Source organism: Lygodium microphyllum, chromosome 4 (assembly GCF_053477565.2).
Source record: "Lygodium microphyllum isolate KBCC chromosome 4, Lygodium_microphyllum_v1.1.10, whole genome shotgun sequence".
Lineage (NCBI taxonomy): Eukaryota > Viridiplantae > Streptophyta > Polypodiopsida > Schizaeales > Lygodiaceae > Lygodium > Lygodium microphyllum.
Genome location: NC_141138.1, coordinates 167,151,719 through 167,177,829, shown reverse-complemented (window position 1 = coordinate 167,177,829; position 26,111 = coordinate 167,151,719). Strand labels below are relative to the sequence as shown.

At 45.4% G+C, this 26,111-nt stretch overlaps 1 protein-coding gene across 3 annotated transcripts in view; it reads left to right on the top strand.

Annotated features, from left to right (window-relative positions):
* LOC148037869 (uncharacterized) overlaps positions 1 to 26,111 on the top strand; it is a 56,915-nt gene that overhangs the window by 19,735 nt on the left and 11,069 nt on the right. For 2 of the 3 annotated variants that reach the window (XM_087676827.1, XM_087676829.1), the window contains exons 2-3: positions 4,790 to 5,729; positions 5,817 to 6,220. In XM_087676827.1, coding sequence (XP_087532953.1) covers positions 4,790 to 5,729; positions 5,817 to 6,220 — 1,344 coding nt within the window. The remainder of the gene's footprint in view (positions 1 to 4,789; positions 5,730 to 5,816; positions 6,221 to 26,111) is intronic. The other variant, XM_087676828.1, reaches the window with a different exon arrangement.

The window sequence follows — 26,111 nt, the reverse complement described above, 5'->3', positions numbered from 1 at the left end:
AATGGTACAGACGTGCAATCACATGGGGCTGTAGAGACAAATTTGCAAACAGAGAAAGAGACAGAGGGACAGCAAAGTGTAGACCTGCAGGCAATCACACAATTCGCAGGCAGTAGTCCTTTGACATAGTAGACAAACTGCAGATTAAGGATTCACACAGAGTAGAAGAACTGCAGATCAGGGACTCGCTGTATGATTTTAGAATTCTGTGTTTTGACCTGTGAACAACTGACCTGTGGAGCATCATAGGTCAAATTTCCAAATTTGAAACATCATGCCTGATCTTTCAGAGATTAACTGGTGGCCCTGGGACCAGATTCTGAAGAAGAAGAGGAAATGGTACCATGCACCAAAGCATAGCCAAATTGTTAAACGCAGCAAGCATGCTGCAGATGAGCCCATGTTGGGTTTTGAGAATCTTACCCCTTTAGAACCTCCTGTGCGCTCCTATGCATAGGTTGCTATGCAATATGATGACTGCCTGGATCTAGATTGGGAACATCTGCTGGAATTTGCCAACACCCTGCTTGGTGAGTATATTGAACATAATCATCATAATCTTTCGAAGTGTGATAAGGAGGATATATTGGATACTTGTGTGGACACGAAGAGAGTGCTTCGCTACTTTTCTGGCATTTATGAGTGTTGAGTTATTCTCTTTTCCACTGCCAATATTCTGGCACTTCCTAGATCCACCAATGGCTGACCTCGATTTTGCAGGGGGATTGTGTGGAAGAGATCTTTGTGGGTCCCCGGGGCTTCTATGAGGTCATACTGAAATTGATAAAGAACTGGGATGATCTTTGGGTAGGTTGCCTCTTTTCTTTGATAGACAGCTGGTACATGTGGGGTACCATGGAGACCCATGGCTACTTTTCAATGTTTACTCAAACAATAATGTTCAGTATGAGTTGAATGTGAAAACTGCTTGGCAGTTTTGGCCTGTTAAAGGATGCAATGAAAGCTGTTGGCCCTATTTTGATGCCTCCAGGTATAAGGGCAGAAAATGCAAACCACATGTGTATGCTGTGGGATACTACAAGGACAAAGGCCAAGTGGTTGCATTTGAAATGTATTACTATACAACCGTTGAGGTTTAGACTTAAATGGGACACTTTTGTTGGTCACTGTTTCTCTTGTGGCAAGCTTGGCCACTTCATGGCTGAGTGCCTAGAAAAAATGGATGTAAGGGCCGACCATAATACAGACACTGGCATGATGGTTGATCCACCAGCCATTGATGAACAGCCTGTCCAAAGAGATTTGGCTAAGGGCGAGTAGCTTATGCTATCTTTGGTTCTGGAGGGATCAAGATAGATTGATGGTCGGAATAAAAAAAGGCAATAAGATTGATATTGAGCAGCCCACTGGCCCATCGGTAGGCTCCCAAGACTCCTTTTTGTTTTGCTAGTATATGAAGATCACCACTTCCAATATTAGTGGGGTCTGCTCTCGTAGAAAATAGCACAACATGTGGCATGTCTTACATGAGAATAATTGGAACATGTTATGCATAAGACTCATAGCGAAGCATGTAGAATTGTTATTCTTTTGTGGGTTGCATGCATCCTTTGCTTGGGAGAATATGGTGAGACTGTAGAATGCTGATGGTTAGATAGTCACAGACCCCTAGTGCATTGTTCATATGTGTAGACAATATTTTTTGGATCTTCATGGTTCGAGGTAGACATCTTTTAATTAGATTGCCCATGCTCGTTTAGTATTTTATGCCTTGGTCAGGGATCAGGTTGCTCCTGATATTCATGTTGTTTTGGAGGTTAATATTCACGAGGATGAGGCTGTGGATGTCTTATTGTGATTGGCCAAGGATAAAAGCCCTGGTTGGGGCGGTCTTGTGAATGAATTTTTCGAGACTTATGGTACTTCCTTGGTGAAACCTTTGACAGCCATGTGTTAGGAGGTTTGGGCTTTTGGAGCCATGCTTGTATCTTGGAAAGCAAGGGTTGTTAAGTTGATCCTCAAGGTCCCTTCCCCTTTGATACTCAAGCATTGGTGATCGATTTCCTTGATGGATACTACGTACTAGATTTTCTTGAAGGTGATGGCTAATTGCCTTCATGAGCATCTCCCTACAATTGTGCATTCCCATCAGTATATGGGTTCATCAAGGGCAGGAATATTTTGCACAATATCTTGAATGTACAGATGGGCATAGATTATGTGCAACACTCTAACTAGGAGGTGATTCTTGTTCAACAGGGTTTGGAGAGGGCCTTTGACTATTTGGAACGGTCTTTGCTTGAGGAGCTTATGCAGGCCATGGGTTTTAGGCCATGTATGTATCAATTGATATTCACTATTAGCAGTCATACTTCTTCGTGTGTCATATTGAATGGTGGTGTTATTGAGCCCTTTACCCTTGCACAGTGGGTTAAACAAGGCTGCCCTCTAAGTCCCTTGTTTCTTTCTCTTGCTTGCCATCGAGTTTGCACCATGTTGTCACATCTAGTTGAGACTAGGTAGCTGGCTCGTTTATGCCTCCCATTGAATCAACATTTTGTTGGCAGGCATTGACTGATGATAATTTTATGATTTTGAAAGATAATCATGATAGCCTTCGCATGGCATTAGAGATTTGGGACATGTTAGTTGAGCTTCAGGCCTCCATATTAATGCTACTAAATTGTCTCTCACATCAGCTACAGACTACAGTGAATTGGATTTGCAAGCCTTGGGGTGGCAGGGCGGAGTTATTCTGTGGGGCCATATTGCACGGGATCTAGGTTATCTTTTGGGTGTTGACATTCAGTCTAAAAAGTTGCTGCAATGGATTTCTTAGAAGTTGAAGGCTAAATTTCTTATTGGATTGCATGTGCACCTCAAAATTGCATAGACTATAATGCTGCCTATGCTTATCTGTGGTGATTATTTGCCTCTTTTGCCTTGAGTTATGAGTAGTTTGAGTGACATTACCTGGCATATCCATTTCATGCTATGATTTGGATGTTGAGACTCATATGGTTGCTCTCCGTTGGTCATTATTGCAAGTATGCTGGTCAACAATCTTGGATCTCTATTGTTCGTTTTTCTTTTGAAGACTGAGGAGTGGTGCATGGGAATACTAAAACTCAGGGTTCGTGGTGGCACATGCTCAACAATGACTCCCAACTCTCGGTTCCTTCTTTTGTTCTCTTGACCCATTTGGTATGCTCAAGCTTCATGGAAGGCTGTCCTATAGAAAGTGAATTGGCATCTATGGGAGGATAGATTGCATGCTACTTCCTTGTAGACTGAGTTGTTGGCTGTGTCTCGGCTGCTGTCTTGGGAAGGAAAACAAGATGATCGCTCCAATCTCCACCCCAAAACAAGCTATTACCAAACTTTCATAAAAAGGATCAAACTTTCCTAGAAAGTGTATGTGTCCCCTAAGCCAAACCCTAATTTGGGAGGATCCACATATCTACCATGGTAAGTGGCCCTCCCACTCAGCCAATCTCATCTTGCGAATTGCTGGTGCCTTGTCTACTACTGTCTACACCCCTTCCAGGCAGATATCTCAGTTCGTGCTGCTGTTCATCAGCTAGACCCTAGTTTCCAGCCCTCCACCATCCTGCGTTTGCTGCTGACCAGCGGCTGTGTTTTGCTGCCAACCATCACCAGAAGGCCACATCATCAACTAGCTGTGAGCTGCCTTCCAGACTGCTGTGTTTTCAGCTTGCAGCTGCCACACAGCCTGGTCACTGTTTAGAGGTTGCATGTTGCATTTCAGGATCCGTTCTGAGTACACCACACTCCCTAGCTCATCTCTTTGCCCCAGTCCTTTAGAGACATAGGAGTTCGAGGTTTTGTATTCACTCTGCACAGTTTGTTTTCTGCATTGAGAATTGTATTAATGATTCTTCATTCTTCTTCCATCTTCATTGTCTCTGAGTCACTCTTCACCTCTAACTTCTATTGTTATCACTTTGTGATTTGTCGTACATTTGAGTTTATCTTTTGGGTCAAACTGATGGTCAAGTATTTCTTTACAGATGGGTTGAACTAATGGTCCCATTTGTTGGACATGGTCAGCCCTGGAACATTGGTAGTTACATACACACATTAGGATAGTTTGGGCTGATGATTTGGATTTCAGCCCTTGTGATGGCAGCTTGGCCTGACATGTTGCTAGTAGCAGGCTGGCTGGTGACTCTATGGTTGGGAGGTGAATCTAATGTCCATCTGTCATGTCATGTCGTGTGCCGGTCGGGTTTGTGTGGGCATTTCAGCTTCTTGTTAACGATATCAGAGAATACACTTCAATATCTTTTCATAGGAAGCAACATAGACCTTGTCATCGATGTTTGTGCGATTATATTCATCAAACAAGTAAAATGTAAAGGATTGATGCATGAGAATGCTTTGAGAAATATTTACATGAATTTGCTAATGAAAACTGTTTGGGGCTTACTTTTAAATGCTTGAAGGTCTTGGCGCTTGAGCTCTGATTGCTTCATTTATAGCAGATCTTGTAACTAAATAGATGGCTTGAGGTGGACAAGCTTTTTAGGGCGTTTGTTAGGAAATGTTACAAAGGATTATTGTTTTATAGGTGATTATTAAATTTGAAACTTCCACAGTTGGATTCCAGATAGTTGGACAAGCTTTTTAGGGCATTTGTTAGGAAACGTTACAAAGGATTATTCCTTCTTAAGTGATTATTAAAATTTATAGTTTGCATTCTAGATATTTTGATCTTTAGAGTGTTTTCTCTTTATGAACATTTTGATGACATTCCTATTCCCTAGGAGGTTTGCTTCATGTCATAAAAATATATGTTATGTAACAGACAGGGTGGAGAAGCTGTTGGGGGAAGTTCCAGTGCTTAAGATCAAGAAGAAGAAATAATGGCATGCTCTCTGGTGAGGTGATAGTTGCAGGGACATCTACACTGGAGGCTCATTTTGAAAAGCGGGATATTGCATCAAATTCTCTCAATCAGGCAGCTGCTTCGTCATCTCCCCTTGTGCACGCCCCTCCATCTTCTCCTGCATCCATTCAAACTTCCACCAACCTATCTTCTGTACCATTTCCGGGTGCCGTGCTTACATTGTTTCCTTTGAGTTCTAATCAATTGATTATAAAATCCGATTCAGCACTGACAAATCTTCCAACAGTGCCATTTTCACTGGACACTGTGCTTGTAACTCCTCCAGTTCACTCTACTTTGACTACAGCCCCTGTGACTCCCCTTTCCACTGCTCCTTTTACACCTCCTCCTGAGCTTGCACATCTGACAACGCCTCCTTCACCTGAGGTTCCTTTTGCAGAGCTTCTTGCTTCCTCTTTGAGTGTTAAATGCTCTCTTTCCTTGCAGGACGCTGTACAGAATAATTTGAGTGATATTGTCCCTCCTAATTTTGATCTTGATGGCCAGCCTCTTAGTGAAAGTCCAGTTGGCCAGCTGATGTCACCCTTACGTGCAGTTTCCATATCAGAAACTCCCTGTTCCTTACCACATAGCATTCCCTTTTCTGAGAATGTGAACTCACAAGATACTGTCATAACAAGTTTGGTCTTAAAGGATGAAATCAATCAAGGGACTTCAGTAACTACTTGCCGGGCAAACAATACAGAAGTGCCACAAAATGATGTGCAGCTTTTAAAAGCTGCCCAGAGTGGAGAACTTACAACTGACATTGATGAGAAAGTTGATCTATGTGCTTCAAATGAAAAGAATGCAGACCAGAGCTTGTTACCACCAACTAAACAATTCAAAGATTTTGAAGGTGAAAGTGCCACGGCATCCATACATTCTTGTTAGTCCTTTTTCTCACATAGTGGACTAGGTTTTGACTCATCAAGCTTTTTGGCAGGGGCAAGAACGAATGCCTGTGAAGAAGAATCCTTCATCAGAGAAAGCTGTTGTGCTCTTCCATCAAAGAAGTTTGCAATGCCAAGGCAGTTGGCTTCCATAGCAGTTACTGATACTCCTACTGAAATCAAGGATGCTGATGAGCAGAGCAGAGATTCAGGTTTTTTCCAAGGTGAGGTGATTCATTCTTGCACAACTGCATGCAGCTTAGTGGAACCATCACAAAGTGAAGTACAAGATGGGGTCTGTTGCTCCACATGTGGACACCTTGCATCAAAATGTAATGCTTTGTCTAAAGCTTTGCAAGAGACACAAGAGAAGTTGATCCTAATTGAGAGAAAGGAGACCTTGATCGATGATCGTGAAAAAAAGTACAAACAATTAATCCAATGGTTGCAGCTGGAAGTAAGTCTATGAAACGCATATCTAATTTTGGTATACTAATTCTATGAAATAAATTTATACAGTTGGCATGATAGTGCTAAAATTTCTCCCTTTATGTGTCAAATCCCTTTTTGAATTTTGAGCATGTAAATATAAATTTTAATGTATCCAGGATGCCAAATATCTTAGTTTCTTTCTTGTACATGTCATAGAAATTTAAGTGACTTTCTTGATTTCCTAAAACAATATTGGCTTTTATCCCAAATTCTGGTTTAGGGTCCACTTTTGGCTGTGGTTGGTGCTAATGCTGATGTATTCATTTAAGCAAGAATCTGGCAAATTTGAGTCACATTTTGTCATATTTCTTGAGTCATATAGTCAAGGGATTGTGTTTCCAAAACAGCTTTTCTAGTATCTATCACATTAGTGACCAAATATTCTCATGTGTATAGCCATTGCTAATGTGTATAGCCATTACTAATAGTGACCACCCTCACCCCATGTTTACTTTGTGTTGACCTTTGGGTGGTAGGTGGGGTTGTTAATATAGTAGAGGCTATGGAGGATAAAAGGGGCATATGCATATTAGAGGAGGAGAGTAAACAACTTTGGAGGAATTTTTCTTTCGGATTAGGAGACATGACCCTTGGACCTTGGTTCATGGCAGAGTTAGTAAATCAAATAGTTCTCTTCAATTTTCCAGAAGAGATAGGGCAATTGAAACCAGAATCTTCTCCCGAATAGACATTTTTTATGTAGATGATTGGACCTATGATAGAGGAGCCTTAGTTGGATTTGTTCAAAGACCACTTTATTGGACAACACACCAGTGCAATTGGTTCTTATGGAGGGAGTTGGGGGAACTGCTACAATGTCAGGGTTTCTGCTTACCTATACTGCCATGAGGATCTAAGAGGATATTTCAAAGATTTGGGGGGCAAGACCCTACTCGGCTGTGGAAGGGAAGCTAGGGATTTGGATGAGAGTGTGTAGCAGATCAACTCTTTTTCAGAGAAGATGCTACTAGTAGGAGAGAGCCCCGTAGAGAGAGAGAGAGAGAGAGAGAGAGAGGGGGGGGGGGGGGGGGCGCTTCTATAGCTTCATTGGCAGCACATCAAAGAGAGGAAGAAAAGGCAGCTAAGATGTAGGTGGATGGCTGAGAGGATGCATGCTACCAAAGCAAAGATAGATGCTATGGAGGAGGCCAGATGAAATTACAAGTACCATGCAATGACTCCTTTTTGGACATAGGCAGGGAACAATATGTGAGTTCTTTTTTTCTTTTTCGGGGCACTAAAAGTCCTAGACACTTCAAATAGGGTGTCTTGCCTAGGGGGGGGGGGTGTGTGTGTAGAGAGAGAGAGAGAGAGAGAGAGAGAGAGAGAGAGAGAGAGAGAGAGAGAGAGAGAGAGAGAGAGAGAGAGAGAGAGAGAGAGAGAGAGAGAGAGAGAGAGAGAGAGAGAGAGAGAGAGAGAGAGAGAGAGAAGCGCGCGATGGCGGGAGCGGGACCGAAACCCTGACACGCCATCGTCGCGTTTGTAGCCGCCGTCGCCTGACACACCATCGCGTCTGTCGCCGCCGTCGCCAGACACGCCATCGCCTGTCCGCCGCCTCAGTCGCCTGTCTGCGCCGCGATAGTCGCCGTCGCCCGTGCTCGTCCGCCTGTGCTCGTCAGTCGCTGTGCTCGCCCGCCTGTGCCCGTGCGAATTGCTGCCCCTGTTGCTATTCCGCTGGTGTCGGTGGACTACGCCACGCTTGACGCAGGCCCCCATCTCGTTTCGCCATACTGCCGTTGCACTCCGGCCAATTTTCCTGGGCGTTGACGGAAACAGGTATTGCGGGTCCTTGCTTTTGTGTGTTCGCCTGTCCCGTTTCTGCCTTCGGCGAGCTCTGGCCTTGTCCTCCTGCGAGCTCTGTCCCTGCACGCCTGCCACCTGTCGTCTGTACCTGCCTTTCGCGACCTCGGCCCGTCAACGCCTGCAACCTGTTCGTGTGACGTCCTGAGGGTCGTCCTCCGCCGTGTGAGAAACCAGCTTACAGGGGTGCAGATTTCTAACTCAGCCGACAGCGATCTGCACTGTGCGTCAGTCCTCCTTCGAGATCAGATCGTGATACACGATGGCTGGTTTGGATCTGGATTTCATAGACCAAACGGTGGCAGCACTTGGCCCGGATTCTGATGCTGAGGAACCTGAGGATATGGTTCCGTGCACCGAAGAGATGCCCCCGGGTCTTGACATCCAGCATGCGGGTAAACGTACCAAGCATACCTCGGAAGAGATAGGTGTTCATCAGGATCGTTCTTATGCGCAGGTTGCTTCGGATTCTGTGGACTCTCAGGATGTTGACTGGGAGCATTTGCTGGAATTTGCCAACACTCTGCTTGGCGATTATGTTCAACATAATCAGGAAGTCTTTTCTGACTCTGCACCTGACGATGTTCTGGAAGCCACCGTGGACCCAAAAACTGTCCTACGCTCCTTTTCGGTGTTTTATGATCGCGCTGTGATACTCTTCTTCACTGGTCGAATCCCGCTGCTTTCCCGTATTCGCCAATGGTTGCAAAGTGTGCTACAAGGGGAATGTGTTGAAGAGATTTTTGTTGGGTCCCGAGGTTTTTTTGAGGTCCTGTTGAAATTTGAGACGCACCGTGCTGCTCTCCTGTCTAAACTGCCTTTGTTTTTTGATCGCCGGTTGGTTCATGTGGTTCCATGGTGCCCGATGGCAGATTTCCAGCGCCTGCTGCAACGTGAATGCCCTGTGTGGGTAGAAGTGGAAAATTGTCCGGCTGTTTATTGGCCACTATTGAAGGATGCTATGGCCGTTGTGGGCACGGTTCTGGTCCCTCCCAGTCTCAGGGCTGTGAATCGCAACCGCTTGTGTATGTTATGAGACACTGCAAGGAAAAGGCCTGCTTGGTTACGCCTCAATTGCTCTGGCATGCATCCGTTACACTTTCGTTTGAAATGGGGCAATTTTGCAGGACATTGCTTTTCTTGTGGACAGTTGGGGCATTTTATGGCCGAATGCCCGGAGCAGCAACACACTTCAGATGTTGGCCATGTTGCGCCGCCCATGGAAGATATGGTGTGTGATGCTCTGTCGCTGGATACTATCCACCCGCCCCAAGTTCTGGCCAAAGGTAAACAACAGGTTTCGGGTCTGGATTCCCGTGCCACTGATTGGGTTGAAGTACGTGCAAAAAAAGGCAACAGGGTTGTTGCTGGCATGGAGAATAGTGTGCCTACTACCTCACAAGATTCCATGCGTACATATATGCACATGAAGGAAATGTTGTCTTCCGAGCGCTCTGCTCCTACTATGGTTTCCTCTGCCCCCCGTCCTCAGCCCGCCAGGAAAATGTATTCGGATCGTCCAAAGGGTCCATCTGCTAAGCTGGCTTTTGATACCAGAGGCAACGTCATTACCCCGTGGGACCGTCGTTATCCCCGTTCCAACCCGAAGCCAGCAGATATGTCGTCTACTTCCAAATCTGGTCCTCAGAACTCTTTTGCGGTATTGGCGGATTTCTTGGACGAGGGAGTCCTGGACATTCTCGCCGACAAAGTCAAATCGAGGCAAGTTGTGCCTCGTACCTGATTTTGTTTTGAATACACATGAAAATAGCCACGTGGAATGTGCAAGGAATTTGTTCTTGACACAAGCAACATGCAATGTGGACTGCATTGTATGAGAATCAGTGGGATGTCCTGTGCGCTGTTGAGCACAAGAGTCACGGTGAAGCCGGAAAAGTTGTGGATTGCCATGGCTTTCATTTGTTCGATGCAGGAACACAGGCCATGCATTATTCGGGTGTGCTCATGATTGTACATGACAAATATCAGCCTGTTCTTATTAAAAATGATGTTCATGGCCGCTTTTTGGTGATTGAAATTTTATTCAAAGGGGAAATCTTATGGTTACTTGGCCTCTATGCTCCGAATGATTCGTTATCTCGCCGGGAGCTTTGGCAGACTTTGCAGACCTCCTTGTCACTTGGCAGACGGGGCTTCTTCATGGGGGATTTCAATATGTGTGTTGATTCTTCCGAGTCCACATCGGAGCACTCGGTAATGGATGCGTCGGAAAGTCGTATGTGGCATGAGTTGGCTCTTGCTGTTCTTAAGCAAGATCTCTGGTCCTGGCTACACCCGTCTTCTACAGGGTTTACTTTCCATTCTGCCCAGTATGCAACAACATGGTCGCGGTTGGACCGTATATATATCATGCAGAATGATGATTTTCTTTCTGAGATGCTCGAAATAAAAGTGTTGCAGCAATATGCCTTGTCGGACCATTTCCCTCTGCAGCTCGAGTTGCTTGCACAACCCATTGCACCTTTCAAGCAATTTCTGAAGAGACTCCCTTTGCGTTTCAACTCGTCTTACTTGAAGCATGCAATCTTTCAGGGCTATATGCAGCAATTGATTGACAGATTCTTCTTGAACTTTTCCTCTCAGGGCACTGCGTCATTTGAAAGATTGCTCTCTAATGTGCAGCGGGTTGCTCGGCAGTATGGGATCTATCATGCCTCTCTTTGTTGGCGGCGTCGACAGGCAGCGGAGGACCTGCTGGTTTTGGTTCGTTCTCTGCTGGTGGACACTCCGGATGATGCATTTCTGCTCGCACTGGCCATGCGGGTGGCTGATCTTATTAAATAATTCTAGTTGAAATCATGTCAGCAGGCCAAATTGCAACATCTGATAGAGACTTTGCAAGATAGTGCATGTCAGACCCATAAGTTCTTTCGAGCTCTCCACGCCTCTCCTGCTCGAGAGAATATGACCAGACTCGAGGATGCAGAAGGCCACCTTATCCTGGATCAACAGACTATTGTGCATATGTGCAGGAATTATTTCCGCGACCTTCTCGGTTCCACTTCTCCACCTTCAGCCCAAATTACTCAGGCCCGTTTGGTTTTTTATGACTTGGTCCGCAATCAGCTTCCGCAGGACATGCAAGCTACTATGGAGTTAGATATTTGTGAGGCAGAGGTTATGGACGTCTTGTTACACTTGCCCAAGGATAAAAGTCCGGGTTGGGATGGTCTCACCAATGAGTTCTTTGAAGCTTTTGCTACCCAACTAGCGAAACCATTGCAGGCTTTGTTTCAGCAGGTGTGGGAAACGGGGATCATGCCTTCCTCATGGAAAGAAGGACTTATTAAACTGCTTCCAAAAGTTCCTTCGCCAGCTAAGTTGACACAGTGGCGCCCAATTTCTTTGATGGGTTCAATGTACAAAATCTTTTCCAAAGTAATGGCGAATCGGCTCCATAAGCATCTCCCTGCCCTTGTGCACCCTCTCCAGTATGGTTTCATTAAGGGCCGAAATATTCTGCACAATGTATTGAATGCTCAACTAGCAATTGATTATGCAAGGCATTCTAATCAGGAGGTAGTACTGATTCAACTGGACCTGGAAAAGGCGTTTGACTATCTGGACTGGTCTTTCGTTGCTGAACTTATGTTTGCTATGGGCTTTGGTGCTCGGATGTCTCGTCTAATCTACAACATTAGTGCTGCGACGTCTTCACGAGTCATGCTGAACGGAGGTGTTACTGAGCCATTTGTCCTTGCCCGTTCTGTCAGACAGGGGTGCCCTTTGAGCCCTCTATTCTTTGCCCTTGCGACACATCCAGTTCTTTTCATGTTATCTCATATGGTAGCCTCTTCTCAGTTGGCCGGACTGTCGCTTCCTACAGGACAGCACTTCATTAGCCAATCCCTGGCGGATGATACCTTTATGATTTTGCGTGCAGACAAGGATAACCTTCGAAAAGCATTGGATGTTTGGGGTCTCTTTGGTCAGGTGTCCGGCCTTCGTATCAATGCGCTCAAATCAGCCATTCTAAGCTGCACGGAGTCGGATTTGCAGTCCTTGGACTAGCAGGGTTTGGTTGTTCCTCGTGGCTCCATTGTCAGGCATCTTGGGTATCCTTTGGGTGTTGATGTTTCCCCAAAGCAGCTTCTGCAGTGGATTTCTCAGAAAATGGTGGCTAAGTTTATGTATTGGAAGTCTCAGGCCTGGCTCTTCCATGTTCGCCTCAAAGTAGCCCAGACAATTATGTTGCCAATGCTCACATATTTCTTGCCATTGTTGCCCTGGACTACTACGACTCTGAATGCTCTTACTCAGTCTATTCGCTTCATGCTATGGAAGGACTCATTGCATGCAGGTATTTCCTGGATCTCGTGGTCGCATGCGTGCACCCCCAAACGCATGGGTGGCGGAGCTGTTTTAGATGCCCAAACTCACATGCAGGCACTCCGTTGGTCTCTTTTCCGCGCCATGTGCTCGGATCATCATCCGTGGGTTGATATAGCCCGTTATTTCCTTGAGGGCCATGGGCTTCTGCATGGCAATACCCAAATCCGGAGTTCTTGGTGGCATGTTCTTAATGTTGATTCGCGGTTCTCCAGTTCTTCTTCATCGCTGCTTACTCATTTGGTATGTTCCTGGAAACACGTCCTCCAGAAGGCTCAGTGGCATCCAACGGAGGATCGCTTAGCTACTAACTCTTTTCAATTGGAATTACTGGCAGTCTCGCGTTTACTTTCGTGGGAAGGTAAACATGAGCTTAGACCACAATTCAACCGGATGGCACGTTTGGGCTTGTCTTCGGTTGCGGATGCCACCCTTGCCAGTCGCAATGTGCTTATATCGTTTCGTATAGCTAGGAGGCTTTTCAGGATCCCTCGTGGATATAGGCCTTTATGGGAACAGCTTTTGAGGGTGCTCCAGAGCAGACAACCCTTTCCTGCCCTTGCTTCGGATCATCCCTGGCAAGATTGGGACCTACAAGGCCGGCTGAATTTAAGCAAAGCTTCTGCTAACCAAGTGTATCATCTTCTGATTAAAGATCATCAATGGCTAGTTACTAAAGCGAATGCTTTATGGGGATTGCGTAAATCTCGGTCATGGTGGAGGGCAACTGTGATGGAGGGCTGGTTGAACAAGACACCCTTTAAATATAAAGTCTTTCTTTGGAGAGTGATGATTGGTGGTCTTCCGCTTGCTTCAGCTCTTTCCAAGCGACGAATCTCCAATGGCACCTGTTTCTTTTGCACCACTACTGTGGAATCCGCCCGCCACCGATTTATTTCTTGCCCCATCGCTAAGAAAGTCTGGTTATTTTTGTCGGCTGTTTGGCAAGGGGTGGTTGGTTTCACCCTGTGCCCCTTTGATTGGGTTTTTGGCCAGCCCAAATACCCCACTCCGGCACAGCCACATATGAAGCTCATGTATCACTTTCTTCGATATTGGGGCTGTTGGCATAACTGGACCATTCGGAATGCTTTTCTTTTTGACTCTGCCTATAATGTTCAGCAGCATATTGCGAGGCTTAAGGGCCTCTTGTATTGGTAGTTAGCTCTTCTCCACCATTCTGATTTGCTCTCTAGGGAGGACTTACGTCCCTGGCATATGGCAATTTCCTCCGCGCCTTTGCCATGACATTGTAACTTGTAGTACTTAGAACCTCTTCACATGATGGCTTAGATTGTCGTCATGTATCTTGTAATGAAGTAATCTTGTATTTTTTTCGTAATTAATACAATTACCTTTTACGAAAAGAGAGAGAGAGAGAGAGAGAGAGAGAGATTAACGTATACATAAGGCCAATGTGGCCTATGAGACAAAATCCAGAGTACATCCATGTCTAATGTCATCCCATCAGTAAGGAAAAGATAACATTACAAATAAGTGGGTGGCCTATGAAACAATACTGAAAATAACTATACGATGGGACTATACTAGGGTTGAACCATGTGTAGTGTTGTTCCATCGATAGAAAAGAAAAGGGAAGGAAGGAGAACCAGATCTGATAGAACCATGTACAAAAGTGTGGTGGGGACTATGGGCTGTAGCTGATCTTAAGATCTGCACATGATCTCAGCTATTATGTGGTCCCTAGCTGCTTCACTGATATCCCTGGTGGTGAGTCTGTGGTGTCTCGTGATAATGGCTCTAATCTGACTGTGGTGTGGCCTCCTCGGACGTGGTCCTAGTAGATGGGGTCGTCGTGCTTGACGAAGGGAAATGGCTCTATCCAATGTGACTCCACGGTGTGGCCTGTAAGGTGTCTGGCAGGGTGGCTCTGTCTCTGCTAGGCTGGTAGTGTCAGTGGGGTCGGCTCTGTAGAAGAAGTCTGTCACTGCTCTCCGTGTGTGTCCCTCTGGGTGAGCTGACCTCCTATCTCGTAGTGCAGTTTAGCGCCTCTCGAGCTCTAGGAGGAAGAGATCTAGGCATCTCTGGTCCTCGTACTCCATGATGCGACGAAGGGGTCCAAATCCATCACGAAAGAGGTAGTGGTACTATCCTTGTATGTCATAGTATACTGTGCATTTGCATATGTAGTGCTCCTCTGTCTCAGGCTCTCGACCGCAAAGCTGGCAAGTCCTATCCTCTGCTAGGGTATTTGTCCATCTGCCTGTCTCCATTTGAAGCCTATGCGAGGAGGTGCGAATTCGTCCGATAGCAACCCGTACGCTATGGGAGAGATGGGTGTCCATATATGTTGGCCGAATAGTGAAACCATCATCAGAGAGACACAAGAAATGACTCATGTAGAACTCCATCCTCGATCCTAGAGGGAGTGGTGGATGAATCCATGTCCTTGCTGTCTCAATCCTCAAGATATCAGCTCTGATCACCTGGTTCATCTCTGATTGGTTGAGAGAAAGTGTAGGGCAGTTAAGGCTATAATCCAAAGGTGGAAGACACAATATCCAAACCATGTAGGCTCATCCAAATAGCCATCTGTGAAAACCAACAATTCTTCTCGCCTCTTGGTGCTAGTTGTCTAGATGAGGTTAGTGCCAATCTAGAGTATCTATGGCGTGGACGTTCCCATAGTCTGTGCTTAAAGGTCACTGCCTTGAAGAGTGTCTTCGTAACTATAGGTTATATCGAATTGCAAAGGAAGTACAAAAGTTAGATCATAGATCAGGTACAAAAGTCATAGCAAGGAAGTAGAAGAGAATGCCATATGCAAAGGAGCTAAATCCTAACGAGGGAGAAGATCAATATGCTGGACAAGATCTAATTGCCAATGTAGAAGACCCTTAAGTTTGGCAACATGTCCCTGGACACTTGCGGCAAATTCCAAGACAAAAGGATTTCATGAGCCAATTGTACCAACACCGCCAAAATCTGAAAAAATGGAACAAAACCTTCATATGTGGCTTTGTTGGGGTGGGGTATTTTGCCCTAGCAAGAACCCAGTTAGAAGGGCGCAGTGATAAGCCAACAATTGCTCGCCAAATGTTTGATAGGAGAGTCCATCTTCCTAGCCAAAGGGAAGGAAATAAATCTATGATGTGAAGATTCTACAATGGTCACGAGAGAGAGAGAGAGAGAGAGAGAGAGAGAGAGAGAGAGAGAGAGAGAGAGAGAGAGAGAGAGAGAGAGAGAGAGAGAGAGAATATGAAATAAGGCGATGTCGTGATCGCGGCCGTTGCCTGTCGCTGTTGTCGCCTGTCAAACCTGTGGGACCTGTTTGGTGTTTCGTCACACCTATCTGCCCATCACTTTGCCTCGTCGCAGACGCTCGGCCTGACTCGATCGTCCTACTGTCCTCTGGCCCTTTTGCTCGCGTTCGCCCATTTTTGCAGAAGGGCCGACCTGCTGTAATCCTAATCTCGACGATTCTCAAACGAATAGAGCGCCTTGCCCAGTTACACTGCATCTGCTGTCCCGCTAACCATCTGGTCTACGTCCTGCTGCTCCTGGGCGCCACACTCTGCACGCTGTGGTGTGGAGAAGGGTGAGAGAGTTTCGTTATCTCACAGTGCGAGGCGTGTGCTGTTTCTGCTTTCCGTGAGCTCGTGGCTCTGCATCTGACCCGCACAAGTGGTGATACAATATGGCTGGTTTGGATATGGCCTTTATCGACCAAACGGTGGCAGCCCTTGGTCCGGATTCTGATACAGAGGAACCAAAGGATATGGTTCCTTGTACAGAGGAGATGCCCCCTAGTCGTGACTTCCAGCCTGCGGGCAAATGCACCAAGTATACTTCAGAAGAGACAATGGATCATCAGGAACGTTCTTATGCTCAGGTTGCTTCTGATTCTGTGGATTCTCAGGATGTTGACTGGGAGCATTTGTTGGAGTTTGCCAACACTCTGCTTGGCGATTATGTTCAACATAATCATGAAGCGTTTTCTGACTTTGGAACTGAAGATGTTCTGGAAGCCACTGTGGACTCGAAAAATGTCTTGCGCTCATTCTCAGTGTTTTATGAACGTGCTGTTATACTCTTCTTCACTGGTAGGATCCCAGTGCTTTCCCATATTCGCTAATGGCTGCAAGGTCTACTACAAGGGGAGTGTGTTGAAGAGATTTTTGTTGGGCCCTGAGGCTTTGATGAGGTGCTGTTGAAATCTAAGAAGAATCGTGCTGATTTGCTGTCTAAATTGCCATTGTTCTTTGATCGCCGTTTGGTTCATGTTGTGCCATGGCGCCCAATGGCTGATTTTCAGCGCCTGCTTCAACGTGAATGCCCGGTGTGGGTTGAAGTGGAAAACTGTCCAGCTGTCTATTGGCCACTGTTAAAGGATGCCATGGCTGTTGTGGGCACTGTTCTGGTCCCCCCAAGCCTAAGGGCCATGAATCATAACCGTTTGTGTATGTTATGGGACATTGCTTGGAAAAGGCCTGCTTGGTTACGTCTTAATTGCTCTGGCATGCATCCGTTGCACTTTCATTTGAAATGGGGTAACTTTGCAGGGCATTGTTTCTCGTGTGGAAAATTGGGGCATTTTATGGCCGAATGCCCAGTAAAGCAACCGACTTCAGATGCTAAGCATGTTTTGTTGCCCATGGAAGATATGGTGCTTAATGCTCCATCGCAGGATGCAACCCAGCCACCCTAAGTTTTGGATAAAGGTAAACAACATGTTTCGGGTTTGGATTCCCGTGGCAATGACTGGGTAGATGTACGTGCAAAAAAAGGTAAAAGGTTTGATGCTGGCATGGCGGATACTGTGCCTAATGCTTCACAAGATTCCTTGCGTACTTATATGCGTAGGAAAGAAATGTTGTCTACAGAGCACACTGCTCATGCTATGGTTTCTTTTGCTCCTTGGAATCAGCCTACTAGGAAAGTACATACGGACGGTCCAAAGGGCCCACTTGCTAAGTTGGCTTTTGATGCTAGAGGTAATGTGATTACCCCATGGGATCGTCGTTATCCCCGTTCCATCCCCAAGACAGTGGATATACCGTCTACCTCTAAATCTGGCCATCAGAACTCTTTTGCCATGTTAGCTGATTTTTTGGATGAGAAAGTCCTTGACATTCTAGCAGAAAAGCTTAAATCGAGGCAAGCTTTGCCTCGTTCCTGATTTTCCTTTTTGAATACACATGAAGATAGCCACGTGGAATGTGCGAGGCATTTGTTCTCGCATTAAGCAACAAGCCATGTGGATTGTATTGCATGAGAATCAGTGGGATGTCTTGTATGCTGTTGAGCATAAGAGTCATAGTGAAGTAGGAAAAGTTGTGGATTGCCATGGGTTTCGCTTGTTTTATGCCGAGACACATGCCAGGCACTATTCTGGTGTGCTTATGATTGTACATGAGAAATATCAGCCTGCTCTTATAAAAAATGATGTACATGGTCGTTTTGTGGTGATTAAAGTTTTATTTGAAGGAGAGATCTTATGGTTACTTGGCCTCTATGCTCCAAATGACCCTTTATCCCGCCGGGATCTTTGGAATACTTTGCAGACCTCTTTGTCACTTGGCAGACGGGATTTTTTGATGGGGGATTTTAATATGTGTGTTGATTCTTCACAGTCCACATGAGAGCATTCCGTGATGGACACTCCGGAAAGCCGTGTGTGGAATGCGTTTGCTCTTGTTGTACTTAAGCAAGATCTCTGGTCATGGCTACACCCTTCTTCTGCAGGTTTTACTTTCCATTTTGCGTAGTATACAACTACATGGTCGCGGTTGGACCGCATGTACATCATGCAGGATGATGATTTTCTTCCTGAGATGTTGGAAATGAAAGTGTCGGAGCAATATGCCTTATCGGACCATTTTCCTCTACAGCTTGAGATGCTTGCATAGCCCATTGCACCTTTTAAGCAATTTTTGGATAGACTCGCTTTGCGTTTCAATTCGTCTTATTTAAAGCATTCAATCTTTCAGGGCTACATGCAGCAATTGATTGATAGACTTTTATTGGACTTCTCCTCTAAGGGCAATGCTTCTTTTGAACGATTGCTCTCTAATGTGCAGTGGGTTGTTCGGCAGTATGGGATCCATCACGCCTCTCTTTGTCGACAGCGGAGGAATTATTGGCTTTGGTTCGTTCTCTATTGGTGGAGACTCCAGATGATGTATTTCTGCTGCCATTGGCTATGCGTTTGGCTGATCTTATTAAAGAGTTTCAGTTGAAATCTTATCAGTAGGCCAAATTGCAAAATTTGAATGAGAATTTGCAAGACAATGCTTGTCAGACTCGTAAGTTCTTTCGAGCTCTCCATGCATCTCCTGCTCGAGAGAATATGACTAGACTCCAGGATGCAGAAGGTCAAATGGTCATTGATCCTCAGACTATTGTGAATATGTGCAGGAATTATTTTCTAGACCTTCTTGGTTCTACTCCTGCACCTTCGGACCAAATTACTCATTCCCGCTCAGTTTTCTATGATTTGGTCCGCAATCAGGTTCCACATGACATGCAAACTACTTTGGAGACAGATATTCGTGAGGCGGAGGTTATGGATGTTTTGTTACACTTGCCCAAGGATGAAAGTCCTGGTTGGGATGGTCTCACCAATGAATTCTTTGAGGCTTTTGCTACCCAATTGGTGAAACCATTGACGGCTATGTTTCAGCATGTTTGGGAAACGGGGTTGATGCCTTCCTCATGGAAAGGACTTATCAAGCTGCTTCCAAAAGTTCCGTCGCCGTCTATGCTGAAACATTGGTGACCAATTTCTTTGATGGGTTCTATGAATCGGCTCCATAAGCATCTTCCTGCCATTGTGCATCCTCTTCAATATGGTTTCATTAAGGGCCGAAACATTCTGCATAATGTCTTAAATGTGCAACTGGCTATCGACTATGCAAGGCACTCTAATCAGGAGGTGGTATTGATTCAATTGGACCTGGAAAAGGCTTTTGATTATTTAGACTGGTCTTTCATTGCAGAACTTACGTCTACTATGGGCTTTGGTACTTGGATGTCTCGTTTGATCTACACCATTAGTGTTGAGGCTTCTTCGTTAGTTATGCTGAATGGTGGTGTTACCGAGCCATTTGTCCTTACACGCTCTGTGAGACAGGGTTGCCCTCTGAGTCCTCTCTTTTTTGCTCTTGCGACTCATCCGGTTCTTTCGATGTTATCTCATATGGCAGCTTCTACTCAGTTGGCAGGATTGTCTCTTCCTTTTGGACAGCACTTCATTAGTCAATCCTTGGCTGATGATAGCTTTATGATTTTGCGTGCGGACAAGGATAATCTTCGCAAAGCATTGGATGTTTGGACTCTTTTTGGTCATGTTTCTGGCCTTCGTATCAATGCTTTGAAATCAGCCATTCTCAGTTGCACGGAGTCAGATTTATAGTCACTGGACTGGCAGGGAATGGTTGTTCCCTGTGGTTCCATTGTCAGGCACCTTGGGTACCCGTTGGGTGTTGATGTTTGGCCGAAGCAACTACTTCAGCGGATTTCACCGAAACTCGCAGCTAAGTTTCTATATTGGAAGTCGCAAGCTTGGCCCTTCCATGTTCGCCTCAAAGTGGCTCAGACAATTATGTTGCCAATGCTCACATATTTCTTGCCACTGCTGCCTTGGACTACTACTACATTGAATGCTCTGACTCAGTACATTCGTTTCATATTATGGAAGGACTCCTTGCATGCAAGCATTTCATGGATTTCTTGGTCGCATGCATGTACCCCCAAACACATGGGTGGTGGGGCTATTTTGGATGCAGAAACTCATATGATGGCACTCCGTTGGTCGCTTTTTCGTGCCATGTGCTTGGATCATCACCCGTGGGTCTTTATAGCTCGTTATTTTCTTGAGGATCACGGACTTGTGCATGGTAATACCCAAATTCGGAGCTCCTGGTGGCATGTTCTTAATGCAGACTCGCGGTTTTCTAGTCCTTCATCAGAAATTGTTCTCCAGAAGGCTCAGTGGCATCCAGCGGAGGACCGCTCAACTACTAACTCTTTCCAACTGGAATTGTTGGCAGCCTCGCGATTACTTTCTTGGGAAGGCAAACATGAGCTTAGACCACAATTTAACCGCATGGCACGTTTGGGCTTGACTTCAGTTGCAGATGCCACCCTTGCCAGCCGCAATGTGTTAATATCGTTTTGTACAGCCAGGAGGCTTTTCAAGATCCCTCGTGGATACCGTGATTTATGGGGTCAGCTTTTGATGGTGCTCCAAAGCAGACAACCCTTTCCTGCCCTTGCTTTGGATCATCCTTGGCAGGACTGGGACCTTGCAGGCCGGCTGAATTTGGAAAAGGCCTTAGCTAACCAGGTGTATCATCTTCTGATTAAAGATCATCAATGGCTGCTTACTAAAAGCTAATACTGTATGGGGTTTATGTAAACCTCAGTCATGGTGAAAGGTAACTGTGATGGAGGGTTGGTTGAACAAGACACCTTTCAAATGCAAGGTCTTTCTTTGGAGGGTGATGATTGGTGGTCTTCCTCTTTCTTCAGCCCTTTCCAAGCGTCGAATCTCCAATGGCAATTGTTTCTTTTGCACCACCAGTGTCGAATCGGCCCGTCATCGATTTATTTCTTGCCCTCTTGCTAAGAAAATCTGGTCACTCTTGTTGGCAGTTTGGTGAGCAGTGGTGGTTGGCTTCTCGTTAAGCCCTTTTGACTGGGTTTTTGCGCGGCCCAAATACCCCACACCGGCTCAGTTGCATATGAAGATCTTGTTTCACTTTCTTAGATACTGGGGCTGTTGGCACAATTGGACCATTCAGAATGCTTCTCTTTTTGACTCATCCTATAATGTTCAGGGACATATTGCTAGGCTTAAAGGCCTTTTGCATTGGCAGATAGATCTCATTCGGCACTCTGACTTACTCCCTCAGGAGGACTTACTTCCTTGGCATATGGCAATTTCCTCTGCGCCTTTGCCATGACTTTTTGTAACCCTTTTGTCGTTTACTACTTTAGAGAGAGAGAGAGAGATTTTACACATGATGGCTTAGAGCCATCGTGTATCTTGTAATCATGTAAACTTGTACTTTTTTTCGTAATTAATACAATTACCTTTTACGAAAAAAGAGAGAGAGAGAGAGAGCGATACATAGTTTGGCACCTTCTTGATCTTTGTAAGGAGGAGAATTCGCTGCAAGGAGAAGTGTTGGCTATCTCCATGTTGTTGGATTGGCCTGATAAAGATTTGTAGGGAGATAAGTTTAATTGGATGGCTCATTTGGGGTTGCAGACAGTCCATGATGGTGTCATTCTTGGACAGCCCCATCTTTATTCTTTCCATTGTATTCGTCAATACTTTCCGGTGCCTCATGGCGATCATGACATTTGGTCATCCATACAGGACAAGTTTTTGAGGTTCTCTCCTTTGCCTACTTTATAGCCATCATCGCCTTGGCAAGATTGGATGTTTGTGCTTCCTGATGATTTCGAGTAAAGGTCAACTAATTAGATCTATCATCAGATGGTTGAGGCCAAGAAATGGGTCACTGAAAAGGCTAATAAATTATGGCATATTTTAGATAGCAAAAAGAAGTGGCAGGAAAGATTCCTCCAACTCTGGAAGTCTAATGTTCCTTATCAGGGTAAAGTATTCATGTGGAGGTTGCTTATTGGGAGTCTTCCAACTAGGGATGTGTTGCGTGCTTGCAAGATCTCCCACGGTCGCTGTGTATTTTGCACTACATGTGATGAGACATTGCTTCATCTCTTTGTCTCTTGCCCTGCTGCTCGATAGATTTGGAGTTTTGTTTCCCGTGTGTGGTCCTTGGCAACTCAGCTACAACGGATATCAACTCGTTTGTGGATTATGGGAAGGATGACTTCTATGTCTACTTTGCAATTAGATTATTCCTGCCTCTTCCATTTCCTTGGATGGATAGCTCTGTGGCATATTTGGTATACTCGGAATGCCTTTATTTTTGATTCGGCCTCGAGCATCCATGGTCATGTGGCTTGTGTTTGTAGTTTGGTGTATTGCTACTTCTTGGTTGGATATTGTTCGCTCCACACCAACTGTCCTTTTTGTGTGATATTTGTGTATTAGAGTCTTGGTAGCCTTTCACCTTCATTTGTGTTTGTTCTGTTTTTCTTAGCTGATCTAATGGTCTGATGTAAATATTGCTACTTAATTCAAATATCTTCACGAAAGAAAGAAAGAGAGAGAGAGAGAGAGAGAGAGAGAGAGAGAGAGAGAGAGAGAGAGAGAGAGAGAGAGAGAGAGCAATGCAATCTGTCTTTTCTTTTTCTTTTTTTCGTCTAGATACCTGTTTTATGTTGGATAAGGTTTATGTACACAGGCAGGTTCACATCACTACCTTCCTAACCTCTTTTCAATTATCTTATGTTTACCTCTTTCTATCCACTAGTAGGCCTAGATCATCAAAGTTATGCTCACTCAAAGCTCACCTAGCTTGTATATTGACCGACAACCACTTCAAAATGCACCAGCCTAGTATCACAAACCAACCCATGGTATTTCCAATACCAAGATGATGAAGATAGCATTCTCCTTGGCTTTTGAAGATGTTGCATAAAGACCAAGCAGCTAATTCTACTGCCGCAGTTGCTTGGGAGTGCGATTAACAAAGGAAGAAGGTGAGGACCTCGTGAAAAGGGTGGCGGTGCCGTTGGTGCTAGTGCGGTGTGTGTAGTCACTAGAGGAAGTGAAGGATCTTGGAAGGGGGGAAGGAGAGTACCATGTTGTTGGGTATTGTCACCCTCTATGCAAATCCCACTAAAGTTTCACACAAGGATGCCATGGCAACTCAATCTCTCTTTTTCTTTTTTTTGTGAATAGAAGTATATTAATGGCAACTCAATCTCTCTCTCTCTCTCTCTCTCTCTCTCTGTGTGATACGTCGACCACTGCCACCTTAGACACTACATCTCCTATTGATAGGTGCCATCGAGGGATATCATCAGTTGGCATCACAGTAGACAGAGCTACAACATTATGTAGAGCACGATGCCCTAGGGTATCTCTTGGGCAATGTAGGCATGCTCATATATGACACATTTGCATCACGATTGCTCGTTACAGACGAAGATTACCACGATGACTCAATCAGAGGTAGCTTGCAAAGTCTTGGTGGATTCCATACACAGAGAGAGAGATACTCTATTCTCTTTTCAGTTTTTCAATTTTCCATATTTTTCATTTTCCATTTCAATTTATCATGTAGACCTAGACATAATTCTGTTTTCTTCTCTGATGAGAGATGATGATACTAGTTGTATTAGTTATGGTCTCATAGGCCATTTTGGCCTTCTAGAGACGTTAATAAACTCTCTCCTTCTTTCGTAATGGGTAATTTATATTAATTACGAAAAAAAAGTACAATATATCTAGATTACAAAGTGCAAGTTGGCTCTTGGGCATCATGTATGAACCAAGTGCAATGGATTTAGTAAGTGCAACAAGATGAGAGTGCAAAAGGCATCGTCGGACTAGATAGACACAAAGGATCAAGAGTGGGATTTAGCTGCATGGGACTAGGCTTTAGCTACCACCAATGTCTCCAGTACACCATCTTCAAAGAAGTGTCCCAACATCACAAAGGGATTGGGTGGTTGATCTTCATGCCGTGAGGAAGAAGGCACATCAGTTGGGTGGGAGGAAGAACGTGGATACCTTTCGACCTTCGATCCCATGGGGTGATAACTCTACCAGCAGCATCAAAAGCTAAGTGAAATGGAGGGTCATAGGTGTGCAATGTCGATTGGGATGGTTGTTGATGTGGCTATTGCTCTTTGGGGGGTAGTGGTTCCTTGGTAAGAATGGAGGCTTCAGCGGTAGGCGCATTCAAGGATTTGTCTCTTGATGGAAATAAGTGCGGAGGGAGTCCTGTGAAGAAGAAGGGGCAGCTGGTGTGGTTAGGACAAAACTCTTCTTTGCCTTTCCTTTGTTGCATCGGCACCCTTGGTTTTCCAAGTCTGAAGAAGGAGCGGGTTGCTTATCTTTGGACTTGGCTGGGCTGAGCAATCTGTTGCTCAGCAGAGTGAGAAGGCATGTTTTGGTCCTTGTCCATGGGTTGATCCACCAAGGCACTCTTCTGATTTGGACATTCATCCATAAAATGACCCAGTTGACCTCATGAGAACTAGTGACTAGCAAAAGTACCCCACTTAAGCTAGAACACCAAAGAGGCCGCATGCCTATACAATTGAGGTGCAACTAGCTAGGTTGCTTCCTGGCAGTGTCCCATAGCATGCACAATCTATTTCTGTTCGCTGCCTTCAGGCTGGGAGGTACCAATACATGGCCTTTGGTAGCCATTGGATCCTTGAGAAGGGCCCAAACAGTCGGGAAATCCTCCACTTCCACCTATATTGGACACTATTGCTTCAGTAAAGATTGGAACTCTAGCAGTGGACGCCAGGAGACAATATGCAAAACTGCTACTCAAAGAAAAGGGGCTGCTTTTGAAGAAGGAGATTGCAGGCCGAAGCTGAAAGAAGGACGACCTCATAAAACCCACACGGACCAACAAAGATCTCTATGCCGTCGATTTGAAGAATAGAGGTCAGCCAATGGCGGATCCTGACATAGGCCAAAAAGGAGTGAAGAACCTCATGAGTCGGCACTTTTGTATCAAGAACCTCCTCCTCCACATAGGCAGGAATGGCTTGATGATTATGCTCCACATATTCTTCCAAGAGGGAGTTTGCGGACTTGAGCAGCTGCTCCAAGTTCTATTTCGGTAAATCCTGTGAATTGGAAGCCACCTGAACATACAAGCGAGGTGCAGAATCACCCATGTCTAGGGTTTTAGGAGCAACAATGAACTCATCATGAAGATGCTTGCTGCGTTTGATAGATGGTTGGACATCAAGAGAGGGTGATGCCATCTCCTCAGTGCAAGTTACCATGTCTTCTTCTTTGACTGCTTCTTCTTCTCACCTCCATATCTAGACCCAAGCCTTCAATTGATGGATCCATATCAGCTTGATCTAGGCCCTCCATGAAAGGACAAGGCTGTCATGTCATTCTCCCTCCGTTTCCCACAGGTTGCCTTACCTTGACACACGGCAGCAAAGTAGACTTGCGGGATTGCTGTGGTGTGCAGTTCGGGACAGCTGAAAAGGAAGGGACTGTGCAGAGTGTCAACACCCAGCCACAAACATGGTGATGTGCAGAGGATAGCAGGGCGGTGTGTAAGGCAGGGCGACCTACACAGACAAGAGAACAATGCTGTGAATAGTGAGGCAGGGCGGCTCCCTGCAGAGACAAGAGAACAGTGTTGTGTGAAGCAGGGCGGTTCCCTGGAAAAATGGGCCAATCCGCAGCAGCTCCTAGCAAATGAATGGATGACGAATGGTTGCAGGCACAGAACTCCAAGGCAAGTAGGGCAGGTAGCGTTTGTTGCTAATGCAGGGAGGTAGTCGCACAGGCAAAACTAGGCGGTAGCATCAGGGGCTTGACACCATCCTTGTTTCTTTCTCTCCCTCACACACCTCTCTCTCTTTCTCTCTCTCAATCAATCAATCAACAAGATGCTATTCAAATGTAAGGTTTGACCTTCAGCTACATCCAAGATCTGAGAGGGGTGTTAGCAGCCGTGTGCCATGCACAGTCATCTCTTGCCTGTAAGCCCCAGTCGGAGTCAGACAGGGACATTAAGAATTGTGACACTCATGTTTGTCATGTGTTTTGATGGAGGAGGCAACTCTCTTTAAAGCACACACTTCTTTTTCAGCGAGTT